The sequence below is a fragment of the Sorex araneus genome, chromosome 3 (genome assembly GCF_027595985.1).
Source record: "Sorex araneus isolate mSorAra2 chromosome 3, mSorAra2.pri, whole genome shotgun sequence".
NCBI classification, from domain to species: Eukaryota; Metazoa; Chordata; class Mammalia; order Eulipotyphla; family Soricidae; genus Sorex; species Sorex araneus.
Genome location: NC_073304.1, coordinates 85,769,207 through 85,789,203, shown reverse-complemented (window position 1 = coordinate 85,789,203; position 19,997 = coordinate 85,769,207). Strand labels below are relative to the sequence as shown.

The 19,997-nt window shown below is 45.5% G+C and overlaps 1 protein-coding gene across 1 annotated transcript in view; it reads right to left on the bottom strand.

Annotated features, from left to right (window-relative positions):
- The window catches only part of BUB1B (BUB1 mitotic checkpoint serine/threonine kinase B), a 58,173-nt gene extending 38,387 nt beyond the window's left edge, over positions 1–19,786 (bottom strand). Inside the window, exons 1-5 of the mRNA XM_004609765.2 lie at positions 19,346–19,786; positions 16,744–16,890; positions 9,467–9,526; positions 8,724–8,868; positions 5,115–5,311 (exon numbers count right to left, since the gene is read on the bottom strand). Coding sequence (XP_004609822.2) covers positions 5,115–5,311; positions 8,724–8,868; positions 9,467–9,526; positions 16,744–16,890; positions 19,346–19,377 — 581 coding nt within the window. The 5' untranslated portion in view covers positions 19,378–19,786. The remainder of the gene's footprint in view (positions 1–5,114; positions 5,312–8,723; positions 8,869–9,466; positions 9,527–16,743; positions 16,891–19,345) is intronic.
- Between the last annotated feature and the right edge of the window lie 211 nt (positions 19,787–19,997).

Below are 19,997 nucleotides of genomic sequence, written 5' to 3'. Positions count from 1 at the left end.
GTGATTCCTGAGTGCAAGAATAGGAGTAAGCCCTGAGCATGGTTACAAACCGGGTATGGTTACAAACCAAATAAACAACACCCCCCAAATCTCCCCCAAACCTCCCCATAATAAACAGATGGGATGACTAAGACTAAGCTTACAGAATTTATTAAGAACTGTGTTTCACCAGCAGTGAAGAATTCAGGCTGCTCCGGACCCCAGACTGGGCCCACAACACCGGGGTGCCAGACGGAGAAGGTACAGCCAGCACGCCTTCTCCAGATGGAGCCCCAGTGACACTGAGCTTCTACTAACACAGCTCCGGTATGCGGGGCTGGGACACCTCGGCCGCTCGACCTTTCCTGATATACAAAATATATGCTCAGGAATGGCTCTGCCACCCCTGAGCGTCCATTCTCCCAGAGACACAGAAACCAATCTCAGAACGCAGTGGCTACTGGCAGATATACTCCTGGACTCTGAACTAAGATACGGCCCCAGTAGCCCTGGGAGGGGAAGGGTTTCTGTCCCTCAGCCTTTCCCACTCTGTGACAGCATGGCGACCACCACCGTTCAGAACCAATTGGACAGAGAGGTAGGAGTTTGCAGTGATGGGATGGGATGCATGGGGAATCTTGCGATGGGGGAGGCAGAACCGGCCCTGCCTCCTGTCCAAATGAGACCCCGAGCGGTCGCCCATGTACGGCTCCTCCGCTCCTGAACAGCCATGATCCCAGCGCCACAGAAACCAATCTCGAAATGCAGCGGCTGCTGGCAGAAATACTTCTGGATTTAATACCAGAATTCCAAATCCGGGCGGCCGCTTTCGCGACTGTGCAACATCTTATGCTCTTTGTTACCAACAATAGAAAACATACAATCTAATGATGCCATTCCAACAGGTCTGACTGTTGGGGGGAAAACTCCAAATAATGATAGTGAGTTTCCTGTCGAAAACTAAATGTAATCAAAGTAAAGAAAGAGTAAAGTGAAAATCATCTGCCACACAGGCAGAGGGAGAGTGGGGGGGGGTGTATGTTGGGGTTATTGGTGGTGGAACATGTGCACTGGTGAAAGGATGGGTGTTTGAGCATAGTATGACTGAGACTCGATCCTAAAAGCCCTATAACTGTTCTCACAGTGACTCAATTAAAAAATAAATTGAAAAAAAAAATTAAAGAACTGTGTTTCAACGAATTGTGATTAGAAAACTTTAAGATATATATGTGTATATATCTCTCTCTATATATATGCAAGACATATGCTCTAATACTGAGCTACACCCCTAGCTATAAAGCTTTTTAACTTAAAAAACAGATGAAAGAGGGCTGGAGGGATAGTACAGGGATAAGATGCTTGCTAGCTTGAGCACAGCAGGTCAGACCCTAATTCGATCCCTGGAACACCATATGGCCCCCCAAGCCCTATCAGGAGTGGTCCATAAGCACATACTCAGGAGCAAGCCCTGAGCACTGCCGATGTGGTCCCCTTAAAAAAAAAGAGGAACCTAACACCCAAATATCATTCACCTAGATTAACCAGTTGTTAATATCTCACACATCTACTTTAACCACTGTATGTCTCTCAACTCCTACAGCTTCACCCTCACACTTTTTCAGAAAGATTAAATTGCACCTAACACGACATTTCATTTTAGCAAAGTTGTCACAGTTTTAAATATTATCAAACTCACAACGGTGTCTAAAACAGAAGAAGTCTGGGAGAGCCTCTCATCCTGATAAGAATGAGAAATTCTACCCAAGATACAGAGAGATCGACCCAGCCCTCTCAAAGTAATCCAAAGCAAGGGGACTGGGGAAGGAGTCAAACTTGAACAACACACACGGGGTTGTTTCCTGTTTCGTTTTTTTCTTTCCTTCTCCTTTCTTTAGTGATTTTTTTCTTTCCCTTTTTGGGTCACATCTGGCGATGCTCACGGTTAAACTTCTGGCCCTGCGCTCAGGAATTTACTCCTGGCTGTACTCTGGGGGACCACAGGGGACTCCAGGGAATTGAACCAGGAGCTCTGTGTCAGCTGAGTGCAAGGCAAACGTCCTACCGCTGTACTATGGCTTCACCCTTCTCTCGTGATTCTAAATTACTCAAACAGTCTTGTGGGAAGCTGACAGTCCTCGAAGTAGCCTTACATTGATTTGGTCAGGATACTGGGAAAAGGGAATTCTGAGAGGCACCGGTTGTGGGAGAAATACTTGAGAGAACGAATGAAGAGGATCTCCTCAATTTATCTGGGCGGGGCACAAACCCCCGCCTCCTATTTAAGCTATGACTGACCGGCACAGAGCCAAGGCAGAGCAAACAGGATTTCGAGAACTGAACCACAGGAGAGAGCATTGCCCGGGTCCCAGATCCAGGTGGGAGGTACCAAAGCATCCTGAAAATGGACACTGGACCGAAACTACCACCTAAAATGAAAAAAGAGCTCCTAGTAGCAGGAGATTGGTCACCTCCTGAGACAAAGTACATTCTCCACAGAACGTCAATTTTTAGGAGCCATGTTATACATATAGTAACAGGATGAATGTCCAGAAAACAATCCAAAATTATTTGACATACAAAGAACAGGACAACGTGACCAATTCTCAAAGGGAAAGACAACCAACAGATAACTCATCAGATCACCCAGAAGTCAGAGTTTTTAGAGAGAGAGATCTATAACCTCACTACATAAAATGCTGGTAAAAATAATTTGAAATAAATGGGAGATTTTCTCTTTTTTTGCAGACACAGAAACTATTTAAAAAGAAAGAAAGAAAGAAAGAGAGAGAAAGAAAGAGAGAAAGAAAGAAAAAGAGAAGGAGAGAAAATAAAGGTTCCAGATCTAAAAAAGAATACCTGGGGCTGGAGCAACAGCACAGAGGGTAGGGCGCTTGCCTTGCACATGGTTAATCTGGGTTCGAGCCCTGGGATCCCATCTAGTCCCCCGAGCACCACCAGGAGTGATCCCTGAACCAAGAGCTAGGAGTAAGCCCTGAGTACCTCCAGGTGTGGCCCCCCAAATAAAACAAAAACAAAGAAACAAAAATATATATATATACATAAAGAATAAAAATCGGACGGAAAGAGAGTACAGCTTTACTTGCTGGAAGGTACTAGCTGCACATGCATCTGACCATGGTTTAGCCCCCAGCACTGCCTATGGTTCCCCCAGTACCACAGGGAGCGACCCTTGAGCTTGGAACCAGTATTAACTCCTGAGCTGGGAGCCTCCGTACGCCCTGAGCACAGTCAGGTGTGGCCCAAAAAAACCAAAAAGAAAACAATTTACCACAAGAATGCAGCGATAGAATCAAACAATAAAGCAAAGAGTAAATGAACTGAAAGACAGGTCAGTAACAATTGACCATTTTGAAGAACAGACGGTAATTTTTTAAGTTTTTTAATGAATAGAGCATAAGGCCTGTAATACAACATTAAGAAGTCCAAGCGTTGTGTAACAGAAGTCCTAGAAGAAAAGATAAAGAAGTACAGTACAGTAAGTACAGGGAAGTATTTTTTAAAGTGATGGTTGAAAACAATTCTCATGTCAAACTCCATGTACGTGATATAACAAGAGTAGTAAAACCTAGGGCTGGAGCGATAGCACAGTGGGTAGGACGTTTGCCTTGCACGCGGACAACCCGGGTTCAATTCCCAGCATGCCATATGGTCCCCCGAGCACTGCCAGGAGTAATTCCTGAGCACAGAGCCAGGAGTAACCCTTGAGCATTGCCGGGTGTGACCCAAAAGCAAAAATAAGACAGTAGTAAAACTCAGAGAAGGAAAGCTACTTAGGTTCTTGGGCGGTTCAGTGATGGAATTCTTGCCTACCAGAAAGCAGATGAGTGGGGGCTGGAGCAATCGCACAGTGGGTAGAGCATTCGCCTTGTACGCGACCAACCTGGGTTTGATTTCCAGCATCCCACATGGGCCCTGAGCACCGCCAGGAGTAATTCCTGAGTACATGAGCCAGGAGTAGCCCCTGTGCATCGCCAGATGTAACCCAAAAAGTAAAAAAAAAAAAAAAAAACAAACAAAACAAAACCCAGATGAGTGGGTGCCTGGAACTGGGATGAAAGGGACTAGGAGGGACTGCTAAGGAGTACGGTGTTCATTTTCGCATTCAAGTGTCCTGAGATAAGACTGTAGGGTGGTGCACAACTCTAAAGCTGTTTGACAAAGAAAAAAGCAAACAAAGGGAAAATATATACAACCAAAAGAAAGCTGGAGTGGCTGTACTAAGGGGAGCCCCAGCCAGCTTCCACGAAGGGGGCCTGAAAGCAGAGCAGAGAGCGCGGGTCTCTCCTCCCAAAGCTGAAGCCAAAGCAAAGTTCAGAAGGCCACTAAAGCAGGGCTGGACCATGTGACCGGCGACAAAAACTGATGCCCCTCACCTCAGCTATCTTCAGACCATAGAGATTCTGCCACCTGAAAGTATTTTAGCTGGTATTATGAAAAGGCCAAACCATAAAGCTGGGGTTAGGAACAGGAATAGGTAGGTGTGGGTTACAGAACAGTAGTATGAAAAATTGCTGCGAGTCTGTCTGTCTTTCTTGGTTTTTTTGGGCCACACCCAGTGATGTTCAGGGGTCTCCAGGTTCCGCACACAGGAATTACTCCTGGCGGTGCTTGGGGGACCATATGGGATGCTGGGGATTGAAGCCAGGTCGGCCACGTGCAAGGCAAACACCCTCCCTGCTGTACTGTACTGTCGCTCCAGCCCCCCAGTCTTTCTTTCTTGACCATAGGAATAACAACATATCTCTGTTCACTTGTGAAAATTTTAAAGACCCACAGGCCAGAGAGTAAATGTTATTATATGTTGGAAAATGCCTTCTAAAAATTTGAATATTAAGCAAACTTACCAATCTATGGAGAGCACTTTATTTGGATGCCAAAAATGACCCTTTATATCTAATAGCTTTGTTTTTTTTCATTTTGGTTTTGGGTCACATCCTGCAGTGCTCGGGAGCTCTTTTTGGGCTCAGGGAAACAGATATGGAACCTGGGATCTGAAGCAGGGCCCGCCACAGAAAGGCGAGGGCTTTACCTCCTGTACGAGCTGCTCGGATAAGCTGCTCAGCTTTATCTGCTACTTTTAAAGAACTGGAAGGAGCCGGAGAGAAGCAACTTACCGGTGCTGGGACTGCAGCCTTTCCAGTGGCTCAGCCTTCCGCTGAATCCCTTCTTGAAACACCTTATCTGCTTTCTTAAAATTTTCTCTAGCTTCGTATTCTTCTGCCCACGAAATATAGAACTGAGCAAGTAAAATGCCAATCCCTTGGTTGTGTAAATAACTGTACATTTCCAAAGGCTCATTACACAAATGCCCCTGTAACAAATTAAAAAACTTTAACAGTCAATTTCGAGTCACTTACTGAATGCCTATTAAGCACTAACAATCACTGCATGTAATTTGTTTTACTACAAAAGTTACCATATGTAGTTTTTACATTGAAAATTACAATATGGTGTTAAACAGACTGTACTGTAAGAATCTAAAAAGCAAGCAAGCAAAAAGAAAAAAAGATTCTAAGGAGAAAGAAGATTTAAAGATGTTTGAGTATGGCTTTCCCGTTGTTCATCAATTTGCTTGAGCGGGCACCAGTAATGTCTCCATTGTGAGACCTGTTGTTACTATCTTTGGCATATCGAATATGCCATGGGTAGCTTGCCAGGCTCTGCTGTGCAGGTGGGATACTCTTGGTAGCTTGAGGGAAGGAACCTTGAGAGGGCCTTCAAGCTACTCTCAGTAGCTTGAGAGGGACGGAGGAATTGAACCCGGGTCGGCTGCATGTAAGGCAAACGCCCTACCCACTGTACTGTGGCTCCAGTCCTTAAAGGAGGAATATCAGTGCCTCAAAAGAAAGGGAAGGAAGGGCATCCTAGACAGAGGAACAGCACGAGTAAAGTTACAGGGGTTCATATAGGAGCTTGAGGGGTGGGGAAACATCTTGAAAATCAAGCTAACCAACTTTCAATTTACATTACAGTCAATGTCTGCGAGTTGGGTAGGAAAACTGTAAGCAAAGGTTTGGTCAAAGCTATGTTTTAAAGGGAACTTATTTATAAGAGTGGATACAATATATATAATTACAGGGTGAGATCACTATTAGAGCCCACATAATAGTGTGATATATTCTCCTCAGTATTTATTTCCTTAAGGTACCTTTATCATTTCTTACAAATAAAATATTTTTTATTGGCTTCTTTTTGGTGGAGCTGGCAATCTAACCCATGGCTCGACACATGCAAGGCAAGTGTTCGACTGCTGAGTCACATCCCCAGTTTCTTTATACAAGTAAAAGGATTTTAATTATATTTTAAAATTGCAATCTTGATAAAATTTCCTTTTATTCCCCTAACAATGGTGTATCTCTTTTTTTCAGGCTGCTTACTTCTATTACTTTTAAATCTTTTTTGTGTTTTTTTTTTTTCTGTGCTGAGGATCACACCCAGAGCATTATTCAGGCGAAGTATTATTCAGAATATAACTAAACTATATCCCTGGCCCACTGTTCATTGTAAGCAAACAAATAATCTTCTGTGTAGAAGATCATTTTAATTACTCACCTACTTTTTAGATAAGCTCTGTGTTTGCCCAATTATAAATAATTCCATAATACCTTCATGAAAAAGAAACTTTCACATTTCACATTAGTCCCTTAAGATAAAACTGCCAACGGTAGAATATTAAAAAGTAACAAACTGTTAAGAGAGTTGTAAAAATTCTTAGGGCAGTAGTAATTCCCAATACTAACTTCACAGTGAACAGGTAAATAACTCCAACCAATTGTTATTTTTAATAGTTCTAATAAAACTCAAGTAGAATCCTGAATTATGTCATTTTAAAGATGAATCTAGTTCCGTCTTTTTATTTTTTTCTTTTTAGGTCACACCCAGCGATGCTCACGGGTTACTCCTGGCTCTGCACTCAGGAATTACTCACGGCGGTGCTTGGGGGACCATATGGGATGCCAGGGATTGAACCCAGGTCGGCCGCCGCATGCAAGGCAAACACGCTACCCGCTGTACTATCGCTCCGGCCCCTTGTTCCGTCTATTTTTTGGGGAAAAAAAAAATTACACTGGAGAACATTCTATAGAGATCCAGGGAGATAGCCTGAGGGCTAAAGTGCTTGCTTGGCAGGCGGGAGCCTCGGCACACAGTCCTGAGCACCTCTAGGTATGCCCAACATCAGAACAAAAAGACATTTATATAAAATAACAAAACCCCTTAGGATACTACTTGGAATAGTAGTCTTCATGCTAACAAACTGTTTCGCAGTCTTAGAATACTGCCTTTTATAATAAATTACCTCTTGTAATAATTAAGTATTCTAAGAGTAATTGTAAGTATTTGTAATAAATTAAAGTTAAATCAAATATATTATTTATTTATAATAAATGCCTCTTTTGTAACAAGTAACTAGGGCTAGAGAGATAGTACAGGGGTTAAGGCACTTGCCTTTGCAGTCGCCTGGAACAAGCTCAACTGCCAACGTCGTAATTGGTTCCTTTGAGCCCCACTGGGAGGGATTGCTGAGCACATGGCTGGGAGTAAGCCCTGAGCTCAGCTCAGGTCGGTGTGACCCCAAACTTTTTTTTTTTTAAAAAAAAAAGGTAAAGGAAAAAAAAAGGGTAAAGAAACTCTTAAAAATACAAGAAAAGCGAAAAAGAGAAAAAGCCAACTGAACATCAGGGCCAGGGAGGTGGTGCAGAGGGCGCAGGTTCTGCACGCCTGAGTTCCAGGTTTGGTTTGGCCCACACCTGGTGATGCTCAGGGATTGCTCCTGGCTCTGTGCTCAAGAATCACTCCTAGCGGTGCTCAGGGGACCATATGGAGATGGAATCCAGTTTGGCTGCGTGCAAGGCAAACGCCCTGCCCACTGTACAATCGCTCCAGTCCCAACATCACATCACTTTTTGATGGTGATTCTCAAAACAGGGAAGATACAGAATCACCTCTAAAACAGCTTTTCCCCCAGGCTCTAGTGGCCTCCTTCTCCTCCAACAGGAGCATGACCCAGTGATATTTAAGATAAACAAATAACTACTCCCATGGAGAGAGAAGCAGGCCCTGTGATCACTCTTTGGTTCTTGTTTTGGAGCCACACCCGGCTGTGCTCAGGGCCCACTCCTAACTCAGGAATCACTCCTAGAGGGAGCCTGGGGATCGACTGGGTAGGATGTGTCAAGGCAAGCACTACCTCCTGGCTCTGGGTTCACTCTGATGAGGGTGATCCCTCCTAATAAAAAGTCTTTATTAAAGTAGACTTAATTTGGGGCTGGAGAGATGATAGCACAGCGGGTAGGGCGTTTGCCTTGCACATGACCGACCCGGGTTTGATTCCCAGCATCCCATATGGTCCCCTGAGCACTGCCAGGGGTAATTCCTGAGTGCAGAGCCAGGAGTAACCCCATGCATCGCCGGGTGTGACCCAAAAAGAAAAAAAAAGTAGACTTAATTTAACAAAGACTAAGGCATCTACTGAAAGTGTAGTAGCCACTGACCTCTCAGGTTCTGACATTTCTGAAGTACTAGCTTATCTCTAGAAAAACTCTGTTGCATTTTTAAAAATAGGATCCATTTCAACAAGGCGAGGCTGGCGGCATGGACCTGGCGGTTCAGGGTCTGGAGCTGCATTCAGGGCTTTACATGTCCCAGCCTCGGCTCCGGCACCCTGAGCCATCTCTCCTGAGCCTCAATACTTTAAACTCACACGGTACTCGAGAAAAACTTACCAACTTAAGCCAGAGATTGAGAAACCGAGGATCGTTATAATACCGTTTTTCTCCTTGTAGTGCTTCTATAGCTCTTTCTAACAATGTTGACATATTACTCTCCTTCCCACCCTGAGGGTAGTTCTGCTCAGTCCAGTTAATATACCTGAAGGGAACGGAAAAGAAAACACTTTTAAAGTTTAATGGGTACTTTGGTATTTCCCCCCTCTGATCTAAGGCCCATTCTTAATTATTTATTTATTTATTTATTGCTTTTTGAGTCACACCCAGCAATGCTCAGGGGTTATTCCTGGCTCTGTACTCAGGAATTACTCCTAGCAGTGCTCGGGGGACTATATGGGATGCTGGGAATCGAACCCAGGTTGGCCGTGTGTAAGGCAAACGCCCTACCCACTGTGCTGTCACTCCAGCCCCCCCATTCTAGATTTCTTTAAACAGAAATAGCTAATATATTGAATGTCTCTTTAGAAGCTTTTGGTGACAAGCCCTAAGACTGCAGTCCTCAAATTCTTCCAAGTGTCTGTACCATAACTCTGGGAAATAATGGGGCTGGGGGTTAGAGGTGGAGTTCAACGCTTTCAGTGCTGAGCACCTCAAAAAGATACACTATAATTATTCGGGCTCTCTGGGCCCCCAGAACACCACCTTCTATTCTGACATAGTGGTCTACAGGCCCCACTCTGAGACGCAATGCCTCAAAGACTTGTCTGGTAAATTGTCGTTAGTCCATAAAAGAGACCCACCTATCCCAAACATCCAGAGGGTCACTTCCAGAGTAAAATCGAATTTCGGATTCAAAGTCCCTGAAATTTAAACAGAAAATGATATCATAAGCAACAGTGAGAACAGTCAAATAAGTATTTATTGTCTCTCTTTTATTCGTAAGCAGTATCAAATTGAGTTGAGCTAGTTGATCTGTGGGTTAAACTAAAAGAAAGGGCTGGAGCGATAGCACAGTGGTTAAGGCATTAGCTTTGCACATGGCTCTCCCATATTTAATCTGTGACATCCCATATGGTCCTCCGAGCACCATCAGGAATAATTCCTGAGTGCAGACCCAGGAGGAATCCCTGAGCATCACTGGGTGTGACCCAAAGAGCCAATTTTTTTTTTTTTTGGTTTTTGGGTCACACCCGGTGATGCACAGGGGTTATTCCTGGCTCTGCACTCAGGAATTACCCCTGGCAGTGCTCAGGGGACCCTATGGGATGCTGGGATTAGAACCCGGGTCGGCCGCGTGCAAGGCAAACGCCCTACCCGCTGTGCTATTGCTCCAGCCCCCCAATTATTTTTAAGGGGGGATTGGGAGGGGAGAAAAAAATCCAAAAACACAAATAAGCAGAATTTTGCTGACAACAGAGAAAATAAATCACATAGAAACTTGAGAAACAAATTCCAAGACAATATATGGAAAAGACATATTAAATCGAAGTTTAGGGCCAGAGAGAAGGAACCACAGGTAAGGCACTTGCCTTGCATATGGCCAACCCTTGTTCAAATCCCTAGCACCACATGGTCCCCTGAGCACTGCCAGTTATCACTTCTGAGCACAGAGCCAGGAATAGCTCAAGCACTGTCAGGTATAGGCCAAAGCCACCCCCTTCTCTAAAAACGAATAAAAGTTCCCATAAAGTAATTTGAGCTCTAATAGGACAAAGCATACAAATGATGAATCAATCACATAAACTTTATATAGGTATCCCCTGTTTTGTGCACTGGGGCTCAAACCCAGGGCCTCAAACATTAAGGCAAAAGCTCTACTGCTGGCCCTTTTTTTTTTAAGTCACAATTTTTTGTTTTGTTTTGTTTTGTTTTGCTTTTTGGGTCACACCTGGTGATGCACAGGGGTTACTCCTAGCTCTACACTCAGGAATTACTCCTGGCGGTACTGGGGAACCATATCGGATGCTAGGGATCAAACCTGGGCTGGCTGTGTGCAAGGCAAACACCCTACCCACTGTGCTATCGCTCCAGCCTCCCCCCGCCCACACAAAATATATATGTACATATATATGTATATATATATTTTATTATTTCTTCTCCCCTCCCTTGCTGTCATCCTTGCTGTCAAGGCTGCTGCTGTGAGGACCAGGGGCTGCACACACAGCTGCCTGTGTGTAGCTTCAGCATGTTTAGCTGCTGGGCACATGGGGGATTAACAGCAGGTGGCACTCAACTCAGAATGCCCCACCCCCACCCCGGGGATTGCACTTCTTCAGTGCGGGACTTTAACTTCGTTGAGGCAGAGTTATGGCTGTCACACTTGCTGTGGGTCACTGGTGGGTGCACACACACACACACACACACACACACACACACACACACACACACACACACACACACACACACACACACACACACACACACACACACTTGCCGGAGTTCATACATCCAGGCTATAAGACTTGTGCATCTGGTCATCTGTGGGGCCCACCAGGGGTCACATCTCTTCTCTATCATACACATGTGGCTGTGGTGTGGCTAGAAATTGCTTGCAGTGCCAGGGATTACACCCAGCACAACTTCTAGGATGGTATTAGTCACATGTGGGACACCTGGGATTCGAACTCAAGGCCATTCGCTTGCAAGGCAGGCACTCAGCCCTCGGGCTATTCCTCCAGGGCCTCCTGCATTTTCAAAAGTTCAAATTATCGGGGCTGGAGTGATAGCACAGCGGGTAGGGGGTTTGCCTTGCATCTGGCTGACCCGGGTTCGAATCCCAGCATCCCATATGGTCCCCTGAGCACCACTAGGAGTAATTCCTGAGTGCAGAGCCAGGAGTAACCCCTGTGCATTGCCGGGTGTGACCCAAAAAGCAAAAAAAAAAAAAAAAAAAAAATGTTCAAGTTATCTACCACTGTCTTTACTAAAGGCCTACAATTGAACCCATTTGGCTAATTCAAGAAATCTGAACAGGATTTGGAACTTTATTACAAAATGTAAATGGAGAAAATAGAGTTCAGTGTTGTTCCTTTACAGAGGCCCCCAGCTGGGACAGGGGCACCACCACAGGCATCTTGCCTGGATAGCCATGAACTGACCATGATCCTTTCTGCTCTGACCATGAGTTAGTTTGGATTTTAAGTGTTATCTAGTATAATTTGGCTGGTTATCTTTGGAGCCTGGAAAAAAAAAAAAATCAAGGGAGTCAGAGGATGTTGCTCCCTACTTTCGGTCAGAGGGGGAAAATTTATCTAGTATTTCACAATTGCTAAGAAGGGATCATAAAGGTTTTTTTTTTTTTTAAAGCTACCAAGATGAGTTATACTAAATTTGGGGGAAAATAAAGTTGGGGAGGGTGTTTCCAAAGAAAAAAAGAGAAATCAATAAAAAAATAAAGTTGTGATAGTGGGAAAGTTTATCCAGAAGAAGCCAAACCATCCACAAACTGTCAAGTAAAGCCCATGATGGGAATAAACGGAGATGTCTAGCGGCAAGAGGGGCAAGCATTCAATGTAAAGACTTTGGCGTCTATTTGCTTAAGCAACCATTGATTCTTCGTGTGGTTACTTTTCTTCCGGGGCAGGGAAGACCCTCATTGTGTGATGCTCAGGAATCACTCCTGGTGGTGCGCAGGGACCATGCTTGGTGTGCCAGGATGTGAACTGGAGATGGCCGCATGCCAGGCAAGCAAGTACATTAACCCCTGGACTATCTCTCTGGCCCTTATTTACCTTCCCCCCCCCCCAGTTTTGGGCCATCCCCTGCGATGCTCTTGGCTTTGTGCTCAGGGGACCATACAGGATGCTGGGGATCAAACCTGGGTTGGCCCTGTGCAAGGCAAATGGCCTACTAGCTATACTATTATTCTAGCCCTGGCCCTTATTTACAGTTTTTTATAGAAGCCACACCCAACAGTACTTAGGTCAGCATGATTCTGACAGTTCAGTGCTCAGGGCATTGGTACTCAGGGGACCATAAAGTGCCAGGGATTGAACTCAGGGATGCCCATGCTAAGAATGTGCTCTGCCAACTATCCCTGGCTCTTCAGTCCTGGTTCTTTACTTGAAGTTAATCTATGATAAAGTTTAGGAAGGATAATTCAAACAGCATTACTATAGGAAATGGAGGAAAAGAAGCAGTTATAAAAAGGACGATTTAAGTATGAAATATGAAATAATGGGGGTTTTATCTATGAAAATGTTTACAAAAAAAAAAGGAATAAAAGAAATCTAAGGCACTATAAAAATCAGCAATACTCCAGGTTTACTACAGATTCAATGCAATCCAACCCAAATCCCAGCAGTCTGTCTTCTACTAACTGACAAGATGCTTGAAAAATATTTTTGGAAAGGCACATAGCCTTGAAAATAAGCAAAACAATGTCAAGACCAAAAGTTAAGAGAACTCACTGACTTCAAGACTTATTATGTAAAGTTAATCAAAATAATGTGTTATTGGCGAAAGACAATTAGATCAAACAAACAGAATAGAGTCCAGGAATAATCCACACGTATGCACTGAAATGCTTTTTTTTTTTTTTTTTTTTTTTTTTTTTGCTTTTTGGGTCACACCCAGCAATGCACAGGGGTTACTCCTGGTTCTACACTCAGGAATTACCCCTGGCGGTGCTCAGGGGACCATATGGGATGCTGGGATTCGAACCTGGGTCAGCCTGGGTTGGCCGCGTGCAAGGCAAGCGCCCTACCCGCTGTGCTATTGCTCCAGCCCCTGAAATGCTTTTTGACAAGGGTCTTGAAACAATTCAGTGGTGAAAGGAAAAAATAAAACACAAAAAACTCTCTACAAAAGGAGGTAGAATAATCAGATACAAATATTGTGTGGATGGGGGTGGGGGCGCGGATGAACAGAGGGGCCCGGGGACAGCTCAGTGGTGGAGTGAGTGTCCGTCTGGTAAGTGGGAAACAGTGAGTCTGATCTCTCGTGTGGTTCCGCATGTGTGCACTACCCTTTGGGATTCTTTCTCCCAGAAAACAAACAAGTGTCTGCTCAGTAGCAAAAAGTCCCAGCCTTGAGGCTAGAGTGATAGCACAGCAGGTAGGGCGTTTGCCTTGCACGCGGCCAACCTGGGTTCGATTCCCAGGATCCCATATTGTCCCCCGAGCACTGCCAGGAGTCATTCCTGAGTGCATGAGCCTGCAAGGTCCCTGGTGCTACTAGCATCATTCCAGTGTAAGTAAGAGTAGAAATAAAATTTAAGACGTGCACGGCCTGGAGCAACACAGTGTGCTTGCCTTGCATGCAGCTGACTTGGGTCCCGTCCCTGGCACCCCATATGATCCCCTGAACCCACCAGGAGTGATCCCTGAGTGCAGAGCCAGGGCCAAGCACTGAGCACTCCCGGGTATGGCCCTAAGACAAAGTTAACATGAGCACAAAAACTAAGGCAAAGCAACCGTAAGAAAGCATAAAAATTACCTTTGGAATAACCAAAGCTCCCCTAGAGGGCAAAATATAAGCACTAATCATTTTAAAAAATACTAATTAGTGGGGCCGGAGCGATAGCACAGCGGGTAGGGCCTTTGCCTTGCATGAGGCCGACCTAGGTTCTATCCCCGGCATCCCATATGGTCCCCCAAGCACTGCCAGGAGTAATTCCTGAGTGCAAAGCCAGGAGTAACCCCTGAGCGCTGCTGGGTGTGACCCAAAAAGCAAAAAAAAAAAAAAAAAAAACTAATTAGTGACCAGAGAGACAGGTACATCAGGTAAGGCACTTTGTATGCAGCTTACTCAGAGTCTATCCCTGGCATCCCACACAGCCCCCTGAGCCATCCCATATATCCTGAACACACCAGGACTAATTCCAAAGTCAGAGCAGGAGTAACCCTTGAGCACCATGAGGTATGACCTGCCCCCCAAATCAACAATAACAAAAACCAGTGAGAAGCCAGGGCATAGCCCATAGGGCCGTGCATATGCTCTCCATACTGAAGCCCCAGTTTCAATCCCTGGCGCTTCAGTCTCCAGAGGACCACGCCGGGAACAACTACCCCTCAACACCATCAGGTGTGGGCCCCAAACCAAACACAAAGGATAATACCACCAAGAAAATAGTGAGTAATTGCCTTGGAGCAAATATTTGCAAAACATGCAGTTGATAAAGGGATTATATACAGTCGAAACAAAAAAACTTCCTACAATCTAATTTTAAAACTAGACAAGATATCTAAACAAATATGCCGTATTACAAGGTGTGTTATAAAAAGGTCAGTAAACACGTGTGAAAGTCTCGTTATCATCAGTCACCAGGAAAATGGGAAGTAAAACCAGAGTAAGATAGTATTACATACCCACCAAAACGGTGAAATTGAAAAAAACACTGACAACATTAAACGCTCGAGTGGATTTGGATCAAATGCCCTCAGACACTGCCAGCACAAGTAGAACATGTTACACGCTCTTGGGGAAACTGGTAGTTTCATAAAAAGTTAAACATACACTTACTCTCTGATACAATAATCCCCACTAAAGAGAAACAAAAGTTTATGTTCACACAAAGTCTTGTACAAGGGCCAGGGATGCACCTCAGTGTAGAGCAGTTACCCTGTATGTGTGAGGCTGTGAGTTCAATTCCCAATACTACACACAAAAGCAGACTTGTACAAGAATGCAGCAAAAGAAAGAACCTAAATGGCCATTGACTGATGAATAAACGGAACACCATTCGAGAATGAACAGATATGACTGATGGACGCAACATAAAAAGACACAAAAATATGCTGAAAAAGCTATGATTTGGGGCTGAGGAGATAGTATAATAGTACCTACCTAGCCTGGGGCTGACCTGGGTTCGATCCCTGGCACCACAAATGCACCCCCACCCCCATCCTTTGGCTCCATCAGGAGCCAAACATAACAAAACTTTGGGGCAGGGATGTAACTCAATGGGAAAGTCAAGCCATTACTAGCTAAATGAAGGTGTGAGCAGTGCATCATTCAGATAAATTTTGATACTATTAGCAAGATGGATTAGAAAAAGGGAAGGTTATTTATAAATAGAGACACACTATTTAATGTATTATATGAAGCGTTTCTCTAGATATAACAGGTTAAGCTAAAAAGACATTTAGAATAGTAAATGGCTAATAGTAATAGTAAATAGCTAAATGGCCATGGAAAATTTTACTATGAATAGAGGAAAACAGGTCAAAGAATAGAGTTCACGAAATACTGTAGGAAGCCAATAAGAAGCAAGGAATAGTCAGGCAAGTGGGAATCTAGTATAATGCCACAAAAAGCCAAGAATAAAAATTACCCTCTCTGCAATAAAACCATAAAGCTTTGGAGCCAGGGAGATACCTCAAGGGCTGGAGCACATGCTTTTGCATGAAAGCCCAGGGTTTGATCCCCAACACTGCCTGCTCCCCATCCCTCCACTTCCAGCACCAATCATAGTCACCCCTGAGCAAAGAGCCCGGAGTAATCCCAGCACCACGACGTGTGATCCCAATCCAAACAAACAAAGACAAAGATGCTCAGAGGACTGCGAACATGCTCTGCTTGCGGGAGCCCCAGGTGAGGTCTCTGGCACCACACGAGGGGCCCCAGTATTGGCTGGATGTGGACAACCCCATCCTCAATCCTTCCCTGCAACTTAATGAGGGACCCAGAGACGCTTCAACCACAGAAGTGCCTGCACGAGGCTGTTAAGCTCCTCTGGTGATGGTACCCGCATGTGCCCAGCTATAGCAGTCCTGTCGTCTGGGATCCCTGGTAACACAACAAGCCATCCGATTTTTTTTTTTTCTGCGTCATACCCAAGAGGGGTTACTCCCGGCTCATGCAGTCAGGAATTACTCCTGGCGGTGCTCGGGGGACCACATAGGATGCTGGGAATCGAACTCGGGTCGGCCGCATGCAAGGCAAACGCCCTACCCTCTGTGCTATCATTCTAGCTCCAAGTCATACAATTCTTTAGTAGTCCTCAACAAGCACCATCAAAGAACCCAGTGTGTGTGTGTGTGTGTGTGTGTGTGTGTGTGTGCACTCGCGCGCACGCGCGCGCAACACACAGTCACTGCAACACCAACAGAGGGAAAGGAAGGGGGGGAAATCAAACCGTTTCTGCTGCTGCAGGGTAGTGTTACAGGCCGATTCTTGCTGTGCCAAAGCTCCCTGAAGTGTGGACATGATCCGTCCCTGTCGTAAGGGTTGAACATTTTCTTTGCTCAGCTCCCATTCATCTCCCTCCAGTGACATGGCTTTGCTGAGAAGAGAGAAACAAAAGTCAATCCCACACCACTCCAGCACAATCACGTCACTAGACGCCTGCCAACAGGCGTCTAGTGTTGTGCATGCCTTGCACAACACTTTCAGTGAAGTGATTATTCACGATCTTGGGGTAGAAAACGGCAGGCTGGTGCTTTAGTACTATACCCCTATGTTTCTAAACATTTCTGTGACCTGGTGTTTTAAGTGTGTGTCTGTAGTACTACCTAATGGAGAAAAGAATGTGGCGAGGGTTTTGGACAAAACGCTGTGGGAATAAACATTGTCATAAAGAAAAGGTGGGGGGAGACAAATTTGGCAAATCAAAGGGAAAGGCAACAGTTGCGCAGCTACAATCGGACACATCCAGTTGAACTTAAAATTAGAACTGGGCTCCAGAGCAAGATTACAGGGCACTTGCCTTGCACACGGTGGACCTGGGTTCGATTCCCAGCATGCCATATGGTTCCCTGAACCTACCAGGAGAGATCCCCGAGAGCAGAGCCACAAGTAAGTCCTGAGCACCACTGGATGTAGCCCAAAGATAAAAAATAAAACAGCCCCAAACCTGTTTTATGTACATATTATATAGCATATACTTTGTTATACATATTATGTGTTAACTCTGCATTCACATGTGTATATAGGACTACCATATAAACAAAAACAGTTTAATGGCTACAGTTGCCCCACCCCCTCAGTCATGTGCAAGGCAAACGCCCTACCCCCTGTGCTATTGCTCCAGCCCCTCACAACTCTTTTTTGAGGCATTGCTCTTATGTTATTTTGTACTCCGTACTCCAGAGTTCTGCAATGGTCAGATAGCAGCCAACTTCCCATCGACATTATCTCTGGGATGAAAACCCAGATAGGCACAAATCTCCAAAGTAGAATGAAGTTAAGATGTGATGATCTCAATCTAGAGGAGAGCCGAAAATTCCCTTTGAGAGGGTAGACTCTAAGTGAGCAACAACTTAGGTTGTAACTATTCACATCTTTTTAAGGTTCTTCATAGAAAAATCTGCAAATGTAAGGACCCTGTCATTTGGGTCTCCAGGATCTAGCAGAGGATCTGACACTCATTAGTACACACTGAATAAAATTTATTGAGTTCATCTGAAGTTCTCTTGCTCTTAAAATAACAATGATCTCAACTGGATGCTTCAGAGTGAACTGCATCTGGCTCCCTCCCACCTCCAGCCTTCCCTTCTCCAAATACCTGGGCTGCTCGGGACACCCTCTCTCAAGCTCCTCCCCTCTCTTCAATACCTCTCCTCACCACCAACATCCTTTTTCTACTGTGGCTCCTTGGGGTGTATCCCTGGATCCCTTCACTAGCCCCCTAAACTGGTCTTCCTGTTTGCATTCTGTTCTGTCTTCAAACTTTTCGCTCCAGCCGAAGGCATCACACTTCAACTCAGGCCACATCAATGAGTCTTTCATCTACTCAAAACCTACCAGAGACTTTGGAACACAATCACAGTCAAAGCCAAGTCCTTTTTTAACGCCCGCCCTCCTTTCACTCCGCCCTCCTTTCACTCCGCTTCTTTGCAACTTCACTCAGCTACTTTGTCAGGTGCAGCTGCATCCGCAAACATTTCTAATCCTCCCCAGGGAGATGCCTGAGTTTCCTTCAAGTCTTCACCCAAAGGACACCTCCTCAGTAAAAACCCGGGTTCAAAACTATGCGAAATTCCAAACAGCTGTACACTACTGTGTTACTCGACCTATTTAATGGATTCACTAGCACCTAAGGAATTTTAGTTTATCCTGTTCTTTGTTGGTTAGAGCCACCTGCATCCCACTGCCTGTTAAGTGTATCATGGGGTAGGGGGATTTTGTATCTCATTAACTGCACCAAGCACTCAATCGATTTGAAAGTCGTACAAGGGCATTTACCTAAGGACTGTAGGTCACAAAATGGAAACAATTTCAACCTCAAACACTTAATAAGGATTTACACGGTTAAAAGCAGCAAGCCTGCACATGGTTTTTTTCTTGTTGCTGTTGTTTTGTTATTATTATTATTATTATTTTAAAGATTCTTAATTATGCTACAGGCATGATAGAGCCTGCAAGTACCACGCCCTTCTTTGGAGGTGGTCAATTTACAAACGCCTTTGAATCCATCAGCATTTTCCCATAAAGGCGCTTCCAAAGGTGAAAGAGCAAACGGCGGGCCACACTGCAAATTTCAAACGCTTTGTTCCCCCCCTGCCCCCCGGGGGTCCCCGACCTCCTTTGCCTTTGAGCCGGTTGCTGCAGGGCGCTCACGTGGGTGACCTCCAACAGAGGTGGGCGCTGAGCCGGCCTCTCCACCCCTCACTCCCCACTCCACCAGGAAGGAGCCTCCGGCCGGGAACGCTCTCCCGCCCCTGCCCTGCTCCGGGGCGCAGCCTCGACGGTCACGCTCGCCCCTGCCCAGCTCCCGCCGCTCCTTCTCCCGTGCATACCTGAGCGCACCTTCTCCCCTAGGCGCCGCCATCCAGCATTCCCGGCGCGGGGTCTGGGTCTGGCTTGGGACTCGCTTCGGGTTCGCAGACAAGCCCCGGCCTTCCTTCTGCAACCCGCGCTCAGAGGAACCGAAACGGTCGGAGAATGCAGCGGGACAGAAGCATGCGCCTGGCCGGGTTCACCCACCAGGCACCTTCGAGGCGCATCCCTGGCCGCCAAGTTTCAAATTTAACGGTCCCGCGCGGACGACGTGGCTCCACCCCCTCGCTGCTCCGTACGCGCGCTTCTCGCCCGAGGCATTTTGGGGCTTGTAGTTTACCCGGAGTGACGCCACTAGGTAGCGGTGCAGTGTGGGAGTTGTAGTCGTCAGGGCTCTGGCTACCTATGTGTGGCCAGTATCTAAGCAGCCGGCGCTCTTTGCATTCTGGTTCTCAAGCCAGTCTCTGAGCCCAATGACCCCCTTCCGACTTCCATTTTAATCGGAATTTCTTTGATTTTTTTGAGTATATCACCATGTCTTTGGTCTCTTACATTTATTTGATTTTCTGGGATAACTGGCCAGGTTATCATTAACCTCTGCTTGTCCCGGACAAGCTCCTCGTCTTGCACTTAGCCTGAGTTTTAGGTCTCTGATCCAGCGATTTACTGCCT